This window comes from Natator depressus, chromosome 1, assembly GCF_965152275.1.
Source record: "Natator depressus isolate rNatDep1 chromosome 1, rNatDep2.hap1, whole genome shotgun sequence".
NCBI classification, from domain to species: Eukaryota; Metazoa; Chordata; order Testudines; family Cheloniidae; genus Natator; species Natator depressus.
The window spans coordinates 54,458,404-54,481,932 of NC_134234.1; the positions used below are offsets into that span (position 1 = coordinate 54,458,404).

A 23,529-nucleotide genomic window follows, 5' to 3' on the forward strand; every position below is an offset into this window, starting at 1 on the left:
AAGGGGTACTTTTCAATAGTGCTGCAAGCTCTGGTGGATAACAAGGGACGTTTCACCAACATCAACGTGGGATGGCCGAGAAAGGTACATGATGCTCGCATCTTCAGGAACTCTGGTCTGTTTCAAAAGCTGCAGGAAGGGACTTTATTCCCAGACCAGAAAATAACTGTTGGGGATGTTGAAATGCCTATAGTTATCTTTGGGGACCCAGCCTACTCCTTAATGCCATGGCTCATGAAGCCGTACACAGGCAGCCTGGACAGTAGTCAGGAGCTGTTCAACTACAGGCTGAGCAAGTGCAGAATGTGCATTTGGACGTTTAAAGGCGCGCTGGTGCAGTTTACTGACTCGCTTAGACCTCAGCGAAACCAATATTCCCACAGTTATTACTGCTTGCTGTGTGCTCCACAATATCTGTGAGAGTAAGAGGGAGACGTTTATGGCGGGGTGGGAGGTTGAGGCAAATCGCCTGGCTGCTGGTTACGCGCAGCCAGACACCAGGGCGGTTAGAAGAGCACAGGAGGGCGCGGTACGCATCAGAGAAGCTTTGAAAACCAGTTTCATGACTGGCCAGGCTATGGTGTGAAAGTTCTGTTTGTTTCTCCTTGATGAAACCCCCCGCCCCTTAGTTCACTCTACTTCCCTGTAAGCTAACCACCCTCACCTCCTCCCTCCGATCACCGCTTGCAGAGGCAATAAAGTCATTGTTGCTTCACATTCATGCATTCTTTATTCATTCATCACACAAATAGGGGGATGACTACCAAGGTAGCCCAGGAGGGGTGGTGGAGGAGGGAAGGAAAATGCCCCACAGCACTTTAAAAGTTTACAACTTTAAAATTTATTGAATGCCAGCCTTCTTTTTTTGGGGGGCAATCCTCTGTGGCGGAGTGGCTGGTTGGCCGGTGGCCCCCCTACTGCGTTCTTGGGCGTCTGGGTGTGGAGGCTATGGAACTTGGGGAGGAGGGCGGTTGGTTACACAGGGGCTGTAGTGGCAGTCTGTGCTCCGGCTGCCTTTGCTGCAGCTCAACCATACACTGGAGCATACTGGTTTGATCCTCCAGCAGCCTCAGCATTGAATCCTGCCTCCTCTCATCACGCTGCTGCCACATTTGAGCTTCAGCCCTCTCTTCAGCCCGCCAGTTACTCTCTTCAGCCCGCCACCTCTCCTCCCGGTCATTTTGTGCTTTCCTGCACTCTGACATTATTTGCCACCACGCATTCGTCTGTGCTCTGTCAGTGTGGGAGGACAGCATGAGCTCAGAGAACACTTCATCACGAGTGTGTTTTTTTTTTTTCTTTCTAATCTTCAGTAGCCTCCGGGAAGGAGAAGATCCTGTGATCATTGAAACACATGCAGCTGGTGGAGGAAAAAAAAAGGGACAGCGGTATTTAAAAAGACACATTTTATAAAACAGTGGCTACACTCTTTCAGGGTAAACCTTGCTGTTAACATTACATACATAGCACATGGGCTTTCGTTACAAGGTCACATTTTGCCTCCCCCCTCCCTGTGACTAACAGCGGGGAACATTTCTGTTCAGCCACAGGCAAACAGCTCAGCAGGAACGGGCTCCTCTGAGTGTCCCCTGAAGAAAAGCACCCTATTTCAACCAGGTGACCATGAATGATACCTCACTCTCCTGAGGATAACACAGAGAGATAAAGAACGGATGTTGTTTGAACGCCAGCAAAGATACACTGCAATGCTTTGTTGTACAATGATTCCCGAGTACGTGTTACTGGCCTGGAGTGGTAAAGTGTCCTACCATGAAGGACGCAATAAGGCTGCCCTCCCCAGAAATCTTTTGCAAAGGCTTTGGGAGTACATCCAGGAGAGCTGTGAATGCCAGGGCAAATTAATCCTTTCACATGCTTGCTTTTAAACCACGTATAGTATTTTAAAAGGTACACTCACCGGAGGTCCCTTCTCCACCTGCCGGGTCCAGGAGGCAGCCTTGGGTGGGTTCGGGGGATACTGGCTCCAGGTCCAGGGTGAGAAACAGTTCCTGGCTGTCGGGAAAAGTGGTTTCTCCGCTTGCTTGCTGTGAGCTATCTACAACCTCATCATCATCATCTTCTTCATCCCCAAAACCTGCTTCCGTGTTGCCTCCATCTCCATTGAAGGAGTCAAACAACACGGCTGGGGTAGTGGTGGCTGAACCCCCTAAAATGGCATGCAGCTCATCACAGAAGCGGCATGTTTGGGGCTCTGACCCGGAGCGGCCGTTCACCTTTCTGATTTTCTGGTAGGCTTGCCTCAGCTCCTTAAGTGTTACGCGGCACTGCTTTGGGTCCCTGTTATGGTCTCTGTCCTTCATGCCCTGGGAGATTTTGACAAAGGTTTTTGGCTTTTCGAAAACTGGAACAGAGTTCTGATAGCACGGATTCCTCTCCCCATACAGCGATCAGATCCCGTACCTCCCATTCAGTCCATGCTGGAGCTCTTTTGCGATTCTAGGACTCCATCATGGTCACCTCTGCTGATGAGCTCTGCATGGTCACCTGCAGCTTGCCACGCTGGCCAAACAGGAAATGAGATTCAAAAGTTCGCAGTTCTTTTCCTGTCTACCTGGCCAGTGCATCTGAGTTGAGAGCGCTGTCCAGAGCGGTCACAATGGAGCACTCTGGGATAGCTCCCGGAGGCCAATACCGTCGAATTGTGTCCACAGTACCCCAAATTCGACCCGGCAAGGCCGATTTAAGCGTTAATCCACTTTTCAGGGGTGGAGTAAGGAAATCGATTTTAAGAGCCCTTTAAGTCGAAATAAAGGGCTTCATCGTGTGGACGGGTGCAGGTTTACATCGATTTAACGCTGCTAAATTTGACCTAAAGTCCTAGTGTAGACCAGGGCCTAGGCTTTAGAGCAGGGGAGGGCAAACTACGGCCTGCAGGCCGGATTCAGCCCGTCAGGGCTTTCAATCTGGCCCGCAGGATTTGCCAGCCCAGTGGTGCAGCGGGGCTAAGGCAGGTTCCCTGCCTGCCCTGGCCCCGCACCGCTCCCGGAAGCGGCCGGCACCACGTCCCTGGGGGAGGAGGGAGCAGAGGGCTCTGTGCGCTGCTCTCGCCTGAAGGCACCACCTCCCACAGCTCCCATTGGCTGGGAATGGGGAACCACAGCCAATGGGAGCTTCGGGGGTGGTACCCGCAGGAGAGGGCAGCGTGTGGCAGAGCTGCCTGCCCCGCCCCACCCCCAGGAGCCACTGCTGGACATGCTGACCGCTTCTAGGAGTGGCGCGGGGCTAGGGCAGGCTGCCACCCCAGATCCGCTCCTGCACCCCGCATCCCAACCCCCTGCCCTGAGCCCCTGCACATCCTTCCTGCACCCCCAACCCCCTGCCCCAGCTCTGCATTCATGGCCCTGCATACAATTTCCCCACTGAGATGTTGCCCACCCCTGCTTTAGAGAGATGATGTGGGTTGTGTTGAGTTGTTGGTGGGTTATGTTGTGCTGGGAGAATTCTGTGCAGGTGGCGAATGAGGAACGTGTGCTGTGTTGAGAGGCTGTCTGTATTTGGGTTTAATGTGTATGCTTGTGTTCTGCTGGGAGAGTTGTGTGTGCTACTGGGTGTATCATTTGGGCCAGGTAGTGCACCATCTGTGCAGTCTCCCTCATTCAACCAATGAAATTGTTTCATGCAAATTAGCTTTAGAGTAAAGCTGGTGTTTGGTTGGGTTACCGGAATGCTTACAAAAGGGAACTTACTCACTGAAATCAAGATTGGTTCATGAACAGAGAAACATAGATTAAATTTAGTGAATTTCTTTGCAATGAATAAGTTGTTTAGTTGCAATATTTAATAATCATAGAATTTGTTAACCATAGTACACAAAGGAATGCTGTTAATATCACCTGGCACCTAAAGTATTGCTTGTGATTTATCTTGTTTCATTTCCCCGAAAAGATTTTTATGGTGGAAGGTTAGTCTCTTTATGCCAGTGCTTGTGCAGATCTTTAATATTGTAAGGTAGGCCTGATCATCTTGTATTAATGTATGTAGTATTGTAGCCGTGATGCTCCCAGGAAATTAGAGACGCCAGGTGGGTGAAGTAACATATTTTATTGGATCAACTTCTTTCAGTAATAGAGACAAGCTTTTGAGTTTACACTCTGTGTAAATTCAAAAGCTTGTGTCTCACCAACAGAAGTTGGCCAATAAAAGATATTACCTCACCCACCTTGTCTGTCATCTTGCATTAGGGTTGCCAGATGTCCAGTTTTTGACCGGAATGCCTGGTCGAAAAGGGACCCTGGAGGCTCCGGTCAGCACCGCTGACCAGGCCGTTAAAAGTTCTGTCAGTGGTGCAGTGGGGCTAAGGCAGGCTCCCTGCCTGTCCTGGCTCCACGCAGCTCCTGGAAGTGATTGGCATGTCCTTGCAGCCCCCAGGCACAGGTGTGATCAGGGAAGCTCTGCGTGCTGCCCCCACCCCGAGTGCCACTGCCGCAGCTCCCATCAGCCAATGGGAACTCCGAGGGTGGCACCTTTGGGTGTGGGCACCATGCAGAGCCGCCTGGCCGCGTCTCTGCTTAGGGGCTGGACATGGCAGCCACTTCTGGGAGCAGCGCTAAGCCAAAGCAGGCAGGGAGCCTGCCTTAGCCCCGCTGCGCTGCTGACTGGGAGCCCCCTGAGGTAAGCACCACCCAGCCGGAGCCCACATCCCTAACCCCCTGCCCCAGGTTGGAACCCCATCCCACACGCAAACACCTTCCCAGAGCCGGCACCCCCTCCTGCACTCCAATCACCTGCCCCAGCCCTGAACTCCCTCCTGCAGCCAAACTCCCTCCTGGAGCCTGCTCCCCGAACTCCCAGCCCTCAGCCCTCTCCCGGAGCCCCCAGCCCGGTACCCCCTTCTGCACCCTGAACCCCTCATTTCTGGCCCCGCCCCGGAGCCTGCACTCCCAGCTGGAGCCTGCACCCCCTCCCACATTCCAACCCCCTGTCCCAGCCCAATGAAAGTAAATGAGGATGTGGGAGAGTGAGTGACTGAGGGAGCGGGGCTGGAGTGAGTGGGGCAAGGGTGTTCGGTTTGTGCAAATTAGAAAGTTGGCAACCCTAGCTTGCATTGAGGCTATTTAGTATGATTTTTAAATTTTTGCCATTGTATAGTTTTCCTTTATTATATCCTATGACTTACATGAAGACATTCAGCAACTAATGGGTCCAACCTGTTGTATTAAAATGTGTGCTTATTAGGTAAAATATAAAACACAGACATTAATGGTACATTACCACTCTGCATTTACAACATTTGTTTTCCTATTTGCAGCTGAAGTGCATGTTTGTGGATGGTTTCCTTGTACTTACCAGTGTCTCCAGAAGAAGTCATCTTATGTTTTATTTTGTGTATATTCCTTCCCAGTATATGTTCCCTGAAAAAGCAGCATTTTTCTAACAACTTGGGGAAGGGAGGGTTAAAAATGACGGCTATGGTCTCTTTTTATGCTTTTTGTTTGTTTGCTTAAAATAAGTTGATCTTGAATCTTGTAAATTTCAAAGCTTTAAAATGTGATGAATCCTTAGTGCATTAAACTGAAATTAATTTTCAAGGGGTCAGAACGTGCTGCCATGACTCTTCATATGACGGAAACTAACAGACTGCCAGGAAATGTTCAGTAGCAATATAAAACTGAACCACAGAAAAGGCAGTCTCTCCCCCACCTCATTCTTTGAGGAGTCTAGGTGATAATCCTAGCAAACAGAACGCTTTTGTGTTTGGTTCAAGGGAAAAGTGCATGAAGTGCATAATTTTCCCAGCAGTTTGAGTGCTCTCACAGAAGTATTCTGTTTCCATGGTAACTATTAACTGGGAAATTGCTCTTCACTGGTTTCCCCCTGACAGCTTAAAGTGCAACAGTGTTTGGTACTTCCCCCTTTTGCATTGGTGCTACGTTCCCATGATATGTTAGTTTTGCTCTTTTATGCAGAGTTGACTTTTGAAAGGAACCATTGTATTTTGCATAGCAGTACAGTATCTGCATACCCTCTGCTATAATTTATATGCTCAGCACATAATTTAAAAGTGATCTCCAGTATGTCAGATAACATATTAGGGCCTGAAAAACTGTGCCAGGTACTAGACAAATCTCTTTATTATGTTGTCTGTGTAAGAGATGCTCCTCCCTCTAATTTTTGTTGTTGTACATACTCTGTAAATTGCACAGCACTTTTCCATCGTGTGTGTTAGCAATGCACTACCGTATGCATTAGCAGTATCTTTGATTGTGCTTGCTTTCTGCTGAATTGATGGCTCTTGGAACTATTATATTAAATTCCACAATTTATTTTAACAACAAAGTTCATGTGCATGCTGTTGTTCAAGAAAATATGCTTATTTAAAAAAATTTCAAGTGTAAGTGGCTTTATATTAATGCTGTATACTGCCATGTGGAAGATGTTGGTTCATTTTCCAGTCTCCTGCTGCCTAGGAGTCAGATTCTGTCACCCTTATTCATGTTGAAATCAGTGGGGCTACTTTCATAATAAAGTACTAGTCAACATAAGTAGGCTTGGAAGGATTAAATTTTTATTGATAAATGTTGGTAAACATCTATTTCACAGTACACCACAACCCAACAAAAATATTTCTATCTATAATTGAATTTTACAGATAGACCAAGCAAGAAAAATGCTGCTTGAGAATTTATTAGTCAAAATCCAGTGATCTAGGCTTTTTGAATTAGGCTTGTTACAAATGGACTAAAGAATGAATAGTAAAAACAGGTATGATATGTTCATTTGAGGATATTTACTTTGCATATTTTGATATCTGATGTTGACAAGTTTTCAGTGGTTTATAAAGCTTTAATATTTTGAATCTCAACATCTACTGTCATTAAATAATTGTCTGACCTCCCCATAATTTCACGCAACTGTGAAAATTTTACTAGATAAAAATGGGAAAAAGTACTTTAAAATAAACATCAGTATTATCTGCTGAAATTGTAAAGACGTAAAAATCACATTCTTCCAAGCCTAAACATAAGTGCAGTATAATCTGGTTCTGGACCCAGATTTAAGCAGCTAATTTAAATCCCTTGGAAGGGAAAGAAATCCTTTGTTACACAACAGTCGCTTAAAGAACAGCATTAATATATTTTGATGGAAGCCTAGCTATGAGGTGGGAAAAGGCTGTGTAATGTAGAAAGAGGGATTTTTAACTACTTTAAACAAGTTATCAGCTGAATGTCAATCTGGTGAACATAATAATGAGTAAGCAACAGGGTTTTAACTAACACACAAACTGATAGGATCCTTGTTTTAATAATTTTCCTCCTTATAATCAAATTATATTGTATAAGATAGATAAAACATTGCTGCCACCTAGAGGCTCTTGCATATTTTGCTTCATGCCATGTGCAATGCTGTTGTTTGACAAGTTCACCCCAAATCCTCAGGTTTTACTGCATTAGGCTGTGTTTTACTGAAATTATTTGATGATTGTGAGAATTCAAAGTGGGTCAGTTTGTTGTTCTGGCAGACAGTCACCAAGGACATATTGAGGCTAGAGTGGATTTAAAGCACATTGTTTTGGGAGGAGCATCACTCCTGACTGTGGTGACCACCCTGGAGAGATGGTCATACTAAATGAGGACATTTGGAAGGAGTGAAGTTGCAGTGGGTGGATGGTTGCAGATGGATTGGGGATTATGAATAAAAAGATTATGAATGTGGCTAGTGAACCCTGAGAGGAGAGGACTGTTGCATTTTTCCATTTCTTTGGTAACATAAATGGTAGCTGCCTTCTCACAGTTATTTTTGTATTTTCTTTCCAAAGGTAATTCTCTCTAGAGCAACTACATTTGCGTATTGTAGTATGACTGTTCCTTTCAAATATCCAAGCCTTTAAGATTGTAATAATAATACTGGCCTAAAATTTCAAAAGTGACTTGATTTTGAGTGCCTCAATTTTTAAGTCATCAGCCTGAGACAACTTTAAAGGGACTTTATTTTCTGAGAGTGTGGGCCTCAGTACTTCTGTAAATCAGGCCACATAAGGAGAGCATCTCAAAATTGAGTTTCCAGAATCACTGGTCATTTATGAAAATTTAAACTAGCATAAGTAAACAGGGTACAGTTAAGAACATTTTATAAAAATAACTTTAAAATCTCCATAAAAGATAGCCACAAATAAACAGTTCAGTCTAAATCTGATCAACTTTTAACCAGAAAGTAAACAAAAATTTCTTCAGAACTAGGGGAACTCAGATCAGTCATTAAGTAAAGGCAGCTTAGTTAAGCAAGCTGCCCACCACTGCAAAGAAATCTGCTGATTGGGCTCTGCATAACTACACCCGTTGGGCTACATTCAGGGCCTTCCATGACTGTAGGACTGGATTTGCCCCAATATGCACATAGATACTGCCCACTCAGTGATTTTTCCATTTAATTGTCTGTGAGATTTACGTTAAGGGGGTGGAGGGGAGAGAAGGGGCAAGAGGATGTGGGAACTGGCTAATACGTTTTTGAGGGTGTATGGAATTAGTAAATGACTCCTGACAGTGTGTTCTTAAATAGAAATTGCATCTGTTTTCCAGAAAATGGGTGAGTTAATGTGCCAGTTGTTTCTGGTTCTTCTGTTCTGGTGTTCTGTGGGTACAGCCTTTTTTTCATCTGTGAAAACTTGAGCTAAAGGCTGAGGCAGACTTCATTCTCACAATGAACTTCTTGAAAGGAAATGACAGGCATATATTGAACTATGGAAGTGTGGATACCTGTGCCATGATATAAATGCTAACTGAATATTTTAATAACTTGTTCCTGCTTTCAAATACATGGGCTCACATTGCTGAGTAAAATCGATGAAGATGTGTGTGAGCTTAGTAGGTAATAATATCAGGTATATGGTGATGCAATTTAATTATCTGAGGGCAAGATTGCACTATTAGAAGTAGATAGAGCATTGATTTTTAAAATACTAATATTTTCAAAAATCAGTACGTGCAAAATAAGTTGGAGATAATATAAAAAACTAATGTCCTTGGCACTTTTATTACAGTCAAAGACTAGAAATGAAAGCACAAGTTACAGGTGCTTTCATAGAAAAATTCCAACTGAGTCCAGGTGAAATGAACGTTCTTCGAGGCACAAGAGATGGCCCAATTACTGAGGTAACTCATAATACATTATAAGTTTTTTTTATACTGAGTTAAAAACACAATTGTACATTATAGACCTTCGTATCACACCATTACTTTCCTTTTATATAGAATGAATTCATCTCTTAATGGAATGACGAGCTTCTGATAAATTTCGTGTGTGTGTGTGTGAGAGGATATCATAATGAGTAAAAATAATCAGAGTAAAAATTTCTGTTCTAATTAATGACTTTGATGAGGGGCAGTAAAACTGATATTTTAATGTTGTATTTCTCCTCCACTATAAAAAGAATTTTTTTAAAGCCTCAAATTCTGTATTTTTAGTTTGTTAAAACTCTGTCTTGACCAAGTAAAGAAACTGAACAGTTTGTGGTACTTTCAGATCATGTAACACCACTGTTGTGTGTGTATATATTTTGCTTGGCTACTGCAATATTTAAAGTGTTTAAGTTGATTTAAAGTAGGACTTTCCCTCATTGTTTCATTTGTTGTTGTTTGAAATATTAGGTGCTGACTCACTTATTTTTAGTCACCTTCTAAACTAAGTTTTTAAACATATTGATATGTTTTTGCTTAAAGCACATTGTTCTTTGGTGAAAGCAATTAAAATATCCAGAGAATTAAGTACATTTAATAGCTTTTATTATTTTAGTTACATGGAAACTTTCAATGAAATACTGAGTCTCAGTAGGTATTCTGTATCTCATTTCCACAGACATCCTGTTAACAGTGAGAGCATTATTAAAGACATGGAGCAGATAGCCATAAACAATACTAACAAAAGCACAAATGAAAGCATGTTAAATGATCATGCACTTGAGTAATTGCCATGTATTTAATAAAACACCAAATGTTACCTTGAAAGAAACATTTGAGTTGTGATAGAAAACAGTTAGTTCAAAATACAGACATTTTCATAAAACAGTTTTCTCAAATATTTACTTATCAAGGCTCTAATCCAAAACTCCTTGAGGGTTTGTTTTTTTTTTAATTGACTTCAGTGGATTTTGGATGAGGCCCTAACCTTTATTTCTGTAGTTATCTCTATGCTCCTGCTCCTCCTCCTCCTCCTTGCATGTAGGAGGCAATCCTGCAAGATGCTGCATGCCCTCTAATCCAGTTACAGTTGAGGGAGTGCAGTAGCTCACAAGATCAAGTCCTAAAAGATTCTCTTACCCATTCCTGAATGAAGTTGCTGAAGTTCAGACTCTGACAGAAGCTAAACTAAATCCATATCCTAACCCTTCTCACTACACCACACCTGTGAAAAAGGGAGTTCTCTGCTGTCTTCCTCCTTGCCTTCCTGGGAGAAAATGTATATTTCCTCCTGGTGAGCTCTCCAACAATGGCAAGAAGATCATTTCTCCCTACCCTGTCCAAATGGAGTATGGGCTATGAATCCATGAAACTCCTTTCATGTTTTCTCTCTTCTCTTTGTGTAGGAAGGGATGGAGAAGAGTAGGGACATGAGCACCCACATAACTGAGTAAATTTACTCAACGTTTGGCTCAGGGCAGAGCAGGGAACATTCCTTTGTTGTGCATTCTTTTTAATCTACCTAAGACCGTGCAGAAATTGTGTGAATAGAATTGCAGTTGGGGTACTGAAGCAGCAGACTAGATGATGCACAATCAGCTAGTTACAAGTCTAGTGTGGACCTGGACTGTAGATAATTCCAATGTTTTTTAAAAATATATTGTAGGACTTGAGAATTACATTCCTCAGAATTGAAAAACACAGTTGGTAACACTGTATCAGAAGAGAGTTTTATTTGATTCTTACCTTTAATACAGGTGATAACAAAATACAGTAGTTGATTATACAATCAATGACTACTTCAAGTAAACAAAACAATTTTTAAAATTAGATTTCCTGTGTAAAAGTATAGTGAATGTCTAGTGGACCATGATGACCTCATGTGTGTCCTCCAATAATTAAGCACAGTAGGATTAATTCAGAAAGCTACCAGACAACTATTGTGCTATGCTAGCAGAAAATTTATGATGCATGTTAGCTTTGATTTCTTTGCTTTTATTATTTTTTGTCAGAAATTTACTATTTTTGTTACCTAGCTTACAGTGTGTGAATTTGCAAAGCTGTTCTCAAATCCCCACTCCCTCACTCATGCATTAAAAACTTTAAAATACCAGCCTCTTTAATCTAAAAGTATCTGTAGAATAATTTTTAATCTGTTGTCTAAACTCATTTTGGCCAAAGTTTACTGTGCAGGTTGACATGCATGCACTACAAAGTATTATGAACTTCTTAGGAAATAAAAAATTGACACATGCCCAATGTCACTGTCTCTAAATCTGAAATAGTACAGAGACATTTTTAAACTATAAAAAACACTTCTGAAGTTGTTTCAGATTTCAGATATTTTCTCTGGGGAGACCTTGTATGTCAAAATTAATCAAAGATTAACTTTGCCTTTTAATGTTTATTTAAATGAAAGAAAACCTATATTTTGCTACCATGTTGGTTATAAATCCCCCAAATCATGGACAGTAATGGAAATATGGTACGTCTTTAATGATAACACAAAATACAAAAAAATGACTATTGTGGGAGTCTTTTTAACTGCTGATAGTGTATTGTATATTTTTGGCTTTTATTTTGATATGCAGAATGATTTATGATTAAAAAACTCTGGATTTTATTTTGTCTGCTGCAAATACTTAGTTTCCTTAGTGGGTTATTATTCCATTCATATTTGAACAAGAATTAATGGAGAAGAAAGAGGCATAGGGAGGAATGATAAATTCAATTTTTTTCATATTTGATTTGCGATGGCAGTGGGTTCTTCAATCGGATAAGCAAGTGAAGCTGCTGGAGATGTGAAATTGAACCCAATGTGGGAGAGGTCAGACGGTAGATGTAAGAAATGTTTGCCGAAACTCTAGATATGGCAGAGGTCACAAAGTGGAATGTGTGCAGAGCAGAGGTTTCCTAATTGTGATCCATGGAACATTTGCTGGTGTTCCAAACATGCTGCTTATGTGCTGCTGGCTGTTGCCATTTTTATCACTGGAGAAAATCCAAACAGAAGAGGAAAAGCAGGTAGTCTGATGGCTCTGTTTCAAAAGAGGAGACAAAATGTTCATTGCACAAAAGTCATTCCAGCGTTACTTTTCCATGTATGTGGTTGCTGTGGTTGCCACAAGGCTGCTGTGAGCATGTGTGCGCTGTGGAGGAGACGTTCTGCCCAGTTGCATACGCCACTTCATCCAAAAATCCTGACTTCTAATGTCAAATAGTTGTCAGTACAACCTCCAGTATAGCATTTTAGTACTATTATTAAGTTTATTTTTCTTCATTTAAAAACTGGAAATGTTTTAAATCATGAAATTCCTGTTTTAAAGGATTTTTTCAAGGCATTAGGAAGAGTAAAGCAAATTCATAATGATGTCAAGATTCTTCTCCGTACAAACCAACAAAGAACAGGGTGAGTTTAATCTGAATAATTGCAAAGAAGTCATTTAATAGTTAAAATAGTAATTGTATGGAGATGCCTTATTTGTTCTTTCAAATGATGACAAAAGGCACTGCAAATCTGAACAAAATGTACACTTAATATAAGTCATTCATTTTTAAATTTCCATTTCTTTATAATGCTAACTTTTAAATTTAGATTTTAGATGCTTCTATAAACATCTAATAAAATATTTTTATTTTGTAGCCTAGAAATTATGGAACAGATGGCTTTGCTCCAAGAGACTTCTTATGAGCGACTTTACAGATGGGCTCAAAGTAGGGTTACACCTTTGTTTTTGTTTTTAGAAGATTTAGATTTATGAATATTAGGGTGGTCAACTTTTTAGTTTTTTAAAATGGGGGTAATCTTAGCTAGAACCTTTTCTTTGACTAAATCAGAAGGACATCTAAAACATTACAATTGTTGACAGTTGTTTTCAAACTGCGGGTCACGACCCAGTACTGGGTCGCAGAATGTAAGGTACGGGGTCATGGCGTCTCTGGTCAGCACCACTGACCGGACCATTAAATGTCCTGTCGGCAGTGCTACCCGGCTAAGGCAGGCTAGTCCCTACCTGTTCTGACACCACGCTGCACCCCTGAAGAGCCCAGCAACAGGTCTGGCTCCTCGGCGGAGGGGCCATGGCGCTCCACGCACAGCCCCCACTCTGAGCACCAGCTCTGCACTCCCATTGGCTGGTTCCCACAGCCAATGGGAGCTGGGAGAGGGCGGTGACTGCGGGCGAGAGCTGCGCGGAGGCGCTTGCGTACCTCTGCCTAGGAGCCGGACCTGCTGCTGGCTGCTTCCGGGGCACAGCGCGATCCATGGTGCTAGGACAGGCAGAAAGCCTGCCTTAGCACCCTCCTGTGCTGCTGACTGGGAGCCTGCACCCCAAGCCGGAGCCCCTTCTACACCCCAAACCCCTCATCCCTGGCCCACCCCAGAGCCTGCACCCCAACCCTCTGCTCCAGCCCGGAGCCCCGTCTACACCCCAAACCCCTCATCCCTGGCCCACCCCAGAGCCTGCACCCCAACCCTCTGCTCCAGCCCAGAGCCCCCTCCCACACCCTGAACCCCTCATTCCTGGCCCCACCCCACAGCCCTCACCCCCGCACCCCAACCCTATGCCCCAGTCCTGAGCCCCTCCCATACCCCAAACCCCTCATCCCCGGGTCCGTTGGGTTGCGGGTATCAACAATTTTCTTCAACTGGGTTGCCAGAAAAAAAGTTTGAAAACCACTGCTGTAGAAAGACCTGTGAAATTGGCTAGCAGCTGGGAACTAAACCAGTCACCAAGAGATTCTGTTCCTTCTCTTTGAGCTGCACTTATATTACAGGGCTGATCTGGACTCTGTTGTTAAAACTAATTTCTTGCTTGTCACATGACTTTCTTCCATGGCTAGAATCCTAAATGAATAAAATTTGGTACGCCAGGGACATACTTACTACTGGGACATAGGACATCGTGTTCTGACTTTTTGATGGTTTCAGGAAAGTTCTGATGAGTGCTAACTGGCAATCACTAACCGTAGTTTAGAATGTAGGAGTGGTTTGATGCTACAGAAAGCATATTTAGTTTTGGAATGTTCTTTGTTTCAATAGTAATATTTTATTCTTTCCTCATATAACTACTTTCTATTTTGGTTCTAAGATTCAAGATTTCCCAAAACATGTTGGCAATGTAAAATGCAAATGTTCTGTATCTCTCTTCTCTAAGAGATTAAAAGGGAGATTCCTGGGACCAGCTGATACAGTCAGTGAATTTATGGGTTAGTTTTTCGTCAGCGGAGACCTAAATTTATATTCATCTTAGATCACATGGAAAATGAGATTGATAGTTGCAGCCAACTCCTTAATGGAAGTTTATCCATATCAGAAATCAAACTACACAATTTGACATGATTGTATCAGCCTTTTCACATGAATTATATAAGACTAAAAAGTCATAGTACATCCATCACTTAAAAAGCCACTCATGTATAAAGCTGCTCAAAACTAAATCTGCTTTCATTTTCCCAATAATTGTCATAGAATGTTGCAGTTCCTTATTTACTGCCAGAGTTTTGCTGGTTGGAAGCTTGTACAGCTCTTACCACTGATTTTTGTCTGCAGATGTGTGTGCCAAGAACTTCTAAAAATCATACGTTCGGTACGCACAAACTGAGGCACTCAAAAACAATGGCCAGTGTGAGAATTTTGCCTTTAAGTGGCTTTATTCCATTTTGAGCTAGCTTGTTTCTTGCAGTATAGGAGTGTCTAGTTATCTCTTTGTAGGCACTGCTTCATTTAAAATTGAGGTAAAATGTGCAGTCTTTTAAAACCATCTTTATTTAAATTTGTATACAGTAATACTCCTGGTTTAAAAATACGAACTTGATGGCATGCACAAATCTGTATTCAGTAAGCCTCATTTTATATTGTTTTTAAAAATTGTTAAGAATTGAGAACCACATCACTCACCTAGAAAACTACTGCTCAAGGGGAAATTATAGTGATACAGACATGGGCAACCTGTTACATATTCTGAAAGTTATATTGTAAAATGAAGAGACTCTACTTGTAACCTAATATCTTTCTGGGACTTTCTCTCCTAACTCTTTGTTTCCTGCATGATAGCAAGACTTAAGAGATGTTATAGCATCTTTACTGTCTAAATAACATAGGTTTACCTAATATTGTATTGCTATTTTATAGGCGAGTGCAGGACTTTGACGCAAGAATCATGTGACATTTCTCCAGTTCTCACCCAGGCCATGGAAGCCCTGCAGGATAGACCTGTTCTGTATAAGTAAGTAAACGTTTATGATTATTTCTAACACATGTAGGGTATCTTTTCTTCTGTTAGCAAATAGATCCATTCCAAGTCTGTAACACAGGTACATACGTGTACAAACAATGATACTGAACATGATGATGATTAGTCTGGCATAAATTTTTAAGAAAGGCATGTTTCAATGTCTCTAAACTTTCAGTGTATTCTTTGTGCAATCACTGTACAAGAAGTCTCGCTGCTGGTCTTCTGCAAACATATTTGGGATTCATTTCAAATAAAATGTTACACCAGCTATACTTTCCTCCAATTAAAATGTGAATGTGTGTGCTCCCTTAAGGTTTTTTTGTTTCGTTTTAGTGGGGCTAGTCTAGGTTTCCTTTGTTGGAATGCAAGTCAGCTAATTACCCTATTTACTTGGGGAAAGTAAAAATTTGCCAAAGCTTACTTAATTTTAATACAGATTCTACCAATACTTAGAGTATTTCCTATTCTGTAAATTATAGTAGTCCATTAAAAGCAATGTATTAAATATATATTCCCTACATGCTTTCTTTTCATATAAAGAACGCACTTGAAGATATTAGGTCTTCCAGTTCAGTGCATTGCTTAAAAAGTTAATGATGAAGTACAAACTACTGTATGTGGTTTAAAATGGAGATCGTCTGACAGCCTCATTTCCTGCATTGTTGGAGGCTCCCAGTCAAGGCCTTGGTCAGGATTTACAGGGCTTGATCCAAAATGCACAAGTACATTTCTTCACGAGTACTAATGGGGGATCAGGGTGAATTGTGTGTTCTCCAGGTTTCCATCTTGCTCATATCCCCTCCTCTCCTGGTCTATGTTTAGCCTTTCCCACCAACATGAATAAAGTTAATTCTGTTTTTTTTGTGTCTTTTGAATTCTTTAACTTTCTACTTTAATAACATAACTTTAACTTTTAAAATACAAATTTTTGTTTTATAAAGAAAGGACATTGTATGTGTAAGTATTCTGTTGACATCAAGAAAACTTTATTTATTTCCTGCACTACAGTAAATGGACTGCACAAGCTAAAGAGTAACTAGTTATCTTCTGTAGTGAATGCTTAATTCTTGATCAGAATTTTCTAACAAGACTTTTAAACCTAAATCCAGTTTGCTGATAACAAATGCAAATTAACCACAAGGTGGCACTATCAGAACTGTCTTTGTTTTTGCTTGGGATGCTCATGTTAGCATGTTATGCATTGTACTGCATTTAGCCTGGATAGAGCAAAATACTTAAGTGTGTCAAATTTTTAGCAGATGATTAGTCACTTTGACTTCAATATGACTAGTTAAGTGCTTAAAGTTAGGTAAGGGCTTATGTGCTTTGCTGAATTAGGGCCTTATGAGCAATATTATTTGTGGCAGAATTGAAAGAAAGTAATCATGCTGAACATCAAACTCTTGAAATAACATCAGAAATTCATTTTTTTTTCCAGCCATTGTGCTGTGACTTGAATGCAGAGTTAATTTTCAGTAATTATATGTGTAAGTAATTTGAAACAAAAGTAATTTTAAATAGAAATAAAAAATATTTTTATCTCCCTCTGGGGATAAATGGAGATTCCTTAAATCTCTCCCCAATGCCCTTTTCAGACCAGTTTAGGTTATGCCACAATATTGCTCACTATATTTTATTAGGGTCATACTATACAGTACATCTACAGTAAATACTGTGTTGTGTTTAAATATTCCCACTTCAAAACCTGGGAAAGTGCAGTGATGTGTTATTAACCTTTACAGCAAGTTTCTGATCTTTGGTAATGCCAGTACTACTGTCTGTGGGAAAGATATTTCAGATATCTTTTGAAGGTTCTTTGCGGTCAAGTCAGATGTCTGTTCTTGCTGCAAAACTAAGAGTGTGAAAGAAATTGTTTCCATAAATGAAAAGGTAAACACTAATGAAACACCCTGTTGGTGCTTTATAAAACCTCAAGGAACATGGCTGCTACTCCTGAAACCTGTCATTATGCAAGACACTGAATTTAGCCATATGGAGTGGAAATCTATCAACTTCCCACTGAATGCATCCGATGAAGTGAGCTGTAGCACACAAAAGCTTATGCTCAAAGAAATTTGTTAGTCTCTAAGGTGCCACAAGTCCTCCTTTTCTTTTTGCGGATACTGACTAACACGGTTGCTACTCTGAAACCTGCTTCAATTAAAGGTCTCTAAGGGCTTGTCTACACTGGCACTTTACAGTGCTGCAACTTTCTTGCTCGGGGGTGAAAAAACACCCCCCTGAGCGCTGCAAGTTTGAGCGCTGTAAAGACAGTGCACCAGTGCAGGGAGCTACTCCCTTGTGGAGGTGGGTTTTTTATAGAGCTGGGAGAGCCACGGCAGCGCTTTAGCATTGCCAGTGAACACATGCCCTAAATCTTTACTAGAGCCAATAGTAGGCTTTCACAAAAAGAACAGAGGTGGTAGTTTGTGATATAATTTACCGGCCATAAAGTTTCGACCTAATTAGGAATAACATTTAAAGTATGTTCAGTTTTTTTTCTGAGTGAGAGCGAATCTTCACAGCAAAGTCAGGTTGAGTTATAACTGAAGTTTTCCCACGAATTACGTGGTGCATTAAGCTTGAGCCAACTAGTTCGGGAAGGGGGTCGAAACCTAAGCTGGCAATGCAGTGGAGATGCAACAGCTTCAGATACCACATCTCCTCTGAAGCTAATCATTTGTGCTGCTAATCAAATCACTCTGCAACTAGAGTGTGGTTTTGAAGTATGGTCACTGGAGCTAGGCTAGCTCAAGTGCAGTTACCTCGTGTGTGCTAATTTGAGCTAACTGTGCTTTGGTTAGGAAATGATCATCATTTTTATTTAAGTGTTTCAAGAATGGCAATAATGTTTGTCATAATCGTAATATTTTATGACACAAAGGTTGCAATGAAAAAATGTGTTCAAATTAGTTTGTAAAATCAATGTATTTTGGAAACATTCTCAGTATTTTATAAACTTAATTTCTTATTAGTGTTCGTATAATTTTTAAATTTGAGAGATACTTGAACATTTTAGATTAATTGTGAGTCCAGAGTGATGCCAAAAAAGGAGGAAATGTACATAAAGTGATACTATGTTATGGTGATTTGAATTGAAGATTATATTTTTTTACTCTTTTTTTCCATTTAAAAACAAAACCAAAAAAGCACAGCTATTCTTGCACACAATCCAGTAGTGGAACAAACACTTCAAAAGTGTTCAAACCTGGTATTGTCCTCCTTGATGAGATTTTCAGAGATTTAAACAGTGCTGTTGTGCTAACTGAAAGCCAGCTGTCTTCCCAAAAAATTTGTGCTTACATTTAATACAGAGTCTTCCTAAGACAAGCAAAAGTTCGGAAAATAGGGAACAGGCAACAGTAGAAAAATCTGCAATTTTTCTTTTAATATTTTGGGTTTTGTCTTGTTAAAACTTAGTTAACAAAACTTATTAGCAATACTGACATACTTCCTGGAACTGCAGTCAGTCCAGAGCAACTGAAATAAATGCGTCATCTGGGTCTTCACTTCCTCTTCCCAACTAGAATAAAGACAAATTTGAAAACTGTGGGTTTTGTAGATGACGCATGAGCAGCCACAGCAAGAAAGGACATTTCCCTGCTGATTTCTCAAGGTTTTCTCCACCCTCTTCCCTTCCCCAATCTCCAATTATAGCTCCACTGGGAATATGGCCTATTGTTGGAAGAGAAGCTAAAGGAATCCAAATACTATTTTCCTTATCCATAATGAATACTTATAATAAAGCTGTAGTAAATGCACCATTTCAAGTGCAGATAATAATTCGTTATTGCTGAATTTTTATACAATGCTGAATTATGTCATAATTATATTGTATTCTATTGAGGGTAAAAAGAAAAATATAATTTTCTATTTCCTCTTGCAAACATAATTGTCAGTATTATGTTACAGTTCTCAAAACCGAGGGGGACAAAATTACAAGATCTAGTCATTTGCCAAATCTGATACTCCGTAATATTATTGCTTGTTTGAAAGAAAGAATCAGTTTGGTTTGTGCAAAACACCTATGGTCTTGTACTATTTTTTTCGGGGGGGAGAAACATGACTGCTGTCCCTATTCTGTAGATAATGAGTTGACGTTAGCGATCTAGTGCTTTAATCAGATACTCTTCCTAAATACTAAAATTCATTTAAAAATAAATCTTTCACTTGATTCACCTAGCAGTAGCATTTGTTTTGTTTACATTCTTTTACCAATGGGTGGCAAGCAGACTTAATTTGGGGGTAAAAATATAATGGATTATGCAGAAATTTAAGTACCTATCAACATGCTTATTGTTTGCAAAAAAATAACTAGCAATTTATAGTCAAGATAAATAAGGAGGACTTGTGGCACCTTAGAGACTAACAAATTTATTTGAGCATAAGCTTTCGTGAGCTACAGCTCACTTCATTGGATGCATACTGTGGAACATACAGTGGGGAGATTTTATATACACAGAGAACATGAAACAGTGGGTGTTACCATACACACTGTAACGAGAGTGATCAGGTAAGGTGAGCTATTACCGGCAGGGGGGAGAGAGGAAAAAACAAAACAAAACAAAAAACCTTTTGTAGTGATAGTCAAGGTGGGCCATTTCCAGCAGTTCACAAGAAAGTGTGAGGAACGGGCGGGGGGGGGGGGTAATAAACATGGGGAAATACTTTTACTTTGTGTAATGCCCCATCCACTCCCAGTCTCTATTCAAGCCTAATGTAATGGTGTCCAGTTTGCAAATTAATTCCAAATCAGCAGTCTCTCGTTGGAGTCTGTTTCTGAAGTTTTTTTGTTGAAGAATTGCGACTTTTAGATCTGTAATCGAGTGACAAGAGAGATTGAAGTGTTCTCCGACTGGTTTTTTAAATGTTATAATTCTTGACGTCTGATTGGTGTCCATTTATTCTTTTACGTAGAGACTGTCTGGTTTGGCCAATGTACATGGCAGAGGGGCATTGCTGGCACATGATGGCATATATCACATATGCTTTAAAAAGCAAAAACCCTTGCAATCTCAGTGTATATTTTAAAAAAAAGTACTTATTGGTACCTGACTGTCACAAATCCTTCTTTACCTTATGACATACAGAATGGGATTCTGTCCTCACAAAATTTCTTGAAAATGCTGTAGAGCTTTCCTCAGCCTTTGGAAGCAGGGGGCAGTAACACCCCTATTTAGAACATTCTGATAATATATGATTACTTTTTCCTCTTTTGCAGAGAGACAAGATTGCCAGAATTTGTATAAAGTTTCAAGATGCATTTGCTTTGTGTTCACAGGCTTAGAGAGGAAGTAAAAGTAGATATACAAAATAAAATAAAATAAAAAAGAATAAAGAGGAAATATATACTGTAGTAATTAATATAAACCAGAAGCTAGGAATTATAGAAAATTGATACGAGAAGCAAAAGAAAACAAGGAAAAATCTATATCCAGCAGAGATAAGGACCCATAAGGAGGAATTTATGTATACAAAAATAATTATAACAGTGATATCCGTCTGTTACTAGTTGGAAATGGTAGAATTGTCAGTAATAATGCAGCAAAGGCAGAAGTGTTAAGTATTTGGGAAAAAGTTAAATAATGTAGTCATACCATATTATGATAATACTACACTTTCCATTAGTAACTCCAGAGGATGTTAAAGAGCAGCTACTAAACTAAACATTTTAAAATCATCGGGGCTGGATAGTTAGCATCCACAAATTTTAAAAGAGCTGGTCAAGTAGCCCTCTGGACCATGAATGTTGGTTTTCAATAAGTATTGGAACACTGGGGAAGTTCCTGAAGACTTGAAGAAAAATATTTGTGCCAATATTTAAAAAGTTTAAATGGGATGATATTGGTAATTATACTCCAGTCAGCCTGACATTGATCCTGGGCAAAATAATATAATGATTCATATAGGACTCTATTAATAAAGAATTTAAAGGAGGGTAATGGGGTGTTCCCTCACACTAGCCTGGAAAGAGTTAATGTGGCCCTGATAGGCCACACCTGAGGAAGAGTCAGGCTTGATAAGCAACCACTGATTGAGAATGAAGCCCAGCTGAGCAGGCAGGGCTAGTATAAAGCCAGGAAATATGCAGCAGAAAGAGAGCTGCAGCATGAAGGCCTCAATAACTCTCTGGGTTTAGCGAGGGAAAGGAGGAAACACGGGGAAAATAGAAGCCCTGGGACCCTGGCCCTGAGGGAAAGGTTTACACAGAGGAGGGTGGACAAGGAAGCCTGATAGGGGTGGAAAAGGGAAAGGCCCAGGAAAAGGGCAGTAAGGTTTTGGGTTCCCTTACTAGCTACTGGGAAAGTGAGTTGGAGGACTGCTGGGAACGATACCATCAGCCAGTCCTGTGAGACTTTGATACCTTATTGTGATCCCAAGCCTCGAAGAGGGTTTTAGTTTTTTTTAAAAGAAAAAATGCAGAGAGGGTCATTGTGAATCAGATTTTTACAGCTAAATCACAAACCTCAACATTTGGACTTTGTATCTTGGAAACATTGACACAACCATATATATATAGCCAAATGAATGGGCACTAGTACAATGCTCTTAAATTAAGCTGATGTACATTGTGAGGGATAAAATGTTTTTTCTGAATATCTTCATGTTTCAATTGTAGGTACACCCTGGATGAGTTTGGAACAGCTAGAAGAAGTGCAGTAGTCCGTGGCTTCATAGATGCTCTTACCAGAGGAGGTCCAGGTGGTACTCCCCGACCTATAGAAATGCACTCCCATGATCCTTTGAGGTAGGATAGTAGTGAAACTGTTCATTACATAATCTTTTTGTCATTCATACAATAAATCCTTTATGTGGCAATTCTTGTTTTTATTTAGATATGTAGGAGACATGTTGGCATGGCTGCATCAAGCTACTGCTTCTGAAAAAGAACATCTGGAAGCTATGTTAAAGCTTGTAACTACTCAAGGTATTATTAGATTTTAATGCGTATTTTGCAAATTGTAGAAACTGAAGTTAGTGGTGAGCAATATGCCAGAAAACTACAACAAAACTCCTAGAGTGGACTTCAATTGCTCTGCTGAGGGTAAATGGTATTGTAAATGACTTCAGAAAATGTAATCGTTCAGTTTGCTAGGAAGAAAACCTTTAATCAAAGAGAATGTTTCAAAGTTCACTGGTGTGTGCATTTTCCTGCCCTCTCAATATATTTAGATTTAGAAGGGAACTTTTCATGCTAGACTTCAGAACTCAAGTGAATTTCTGAAAAGGAACTTCGTAAAAATGCCATTGTAGGGTACCCTGCTTGTATCTTGGGGATTTTGGTATCAGATTTACTTTTTCTAGAAAACAAATATTTTTCTAACAGCCTATCCTGCATGTTCCTGCTCAGCCTATGGATCAAGTCTGGCTTCCTTCCATCTTGTACCATATCACCATTAAAATGGTCCAAATGCCAAATAGGGCCCCTGCAATTTCATAATCTTCAAATTCTTCTGCATTAGCTAGTCCACAGAGCCTGCATTGAGTCTTCAGCCTGCTTGCAGTTTTTGAGGCAGATTTGGACCTGTTCTCAGTAGTGCAGTGGTAATCCCTGTAGAAGATGCCAGTGTGATCTATCTCTGTAGCTACAACCAGGGGCTTGTTACAGCTGAGCATACCTGTCTCACCTATAACAAGTATTGAGAGTTACCAGTGAAAGCCAAGTTTTTGTCATACTGAGATACAAACAGCTACTTGAACCTTAACTGGTTCACAAGGCCCTGCCCTGGGATTTAAATTTAATCTGACTTGTTTAGCACACGCTTATTTTCCTGTACTTTTGGAAATAGAAAGTGGCATTCCTAATAGATGTCACATCAGCAAGAAGGGTGTTGGAAGAGCTCCCAGTTTCAGTCAAACCACAATAAGGCCAAAGATTGAGAAGTGTGGAAATTTTGTCTATTTTGGGTTATGTATATTTTAGGGTCCTTTGAAAATGTTTAAACATTTTCTACTCCTATTCCCAGCTCTCACCACATTATCAGTTCTGCTCCAGTTATAGGCTATAAAAGTTGAATACTTTTTTGTACCGTGTTTAATACATTTAAGAAGCAAGAAGCCCAGACACTGCTGTGGGGTGTGGAAGAGGAAAAGACATGTCAATTCCATTAATTTTACATGTGCCACAGGAGCCCTATACTTCCACTTCTTTTAGGAGG

At 40.6% G+C, this 23,529-nt stretch overlaps 1 protein-coding gene across 1 annotated transcript in view; it reads left to right on the top strand.

The window, feature by feature from the left end:
- The window catches only part of COG6 (component of oligomeric golgi complex 6), a 105,599-nt gene that overhangs the window by 27,590 nt on the left and 54,480 nt on the right, over nt 1-23,529 (top strand). Inside the window, exons 5-10 of the mRNA XM_074960086.1 lie at nt 8,999-9,110; nt 12,461-12,543; nt 12,778-12,848; nt 15,268-15,361; nt 21,990-22,118; nt 22,207-22,298. Coding sequence (XP_074816187.1) covers nt 8,999-9,110; nt 12,461-12,543; nt 12,778-12,848; nt 15,268-15,361; nt 21,990-22,118; nt 22,207-22,298 — 581 coding nt within the window. The remainder of the gene's footprint in view (nt 1-8,998; nt 9,111-12,460; nt 12,544-12,777; nt 12,849-15,267; nt 15,362-21,989; nt 22,119-22,206; nt 22,299-23,529) is intronic.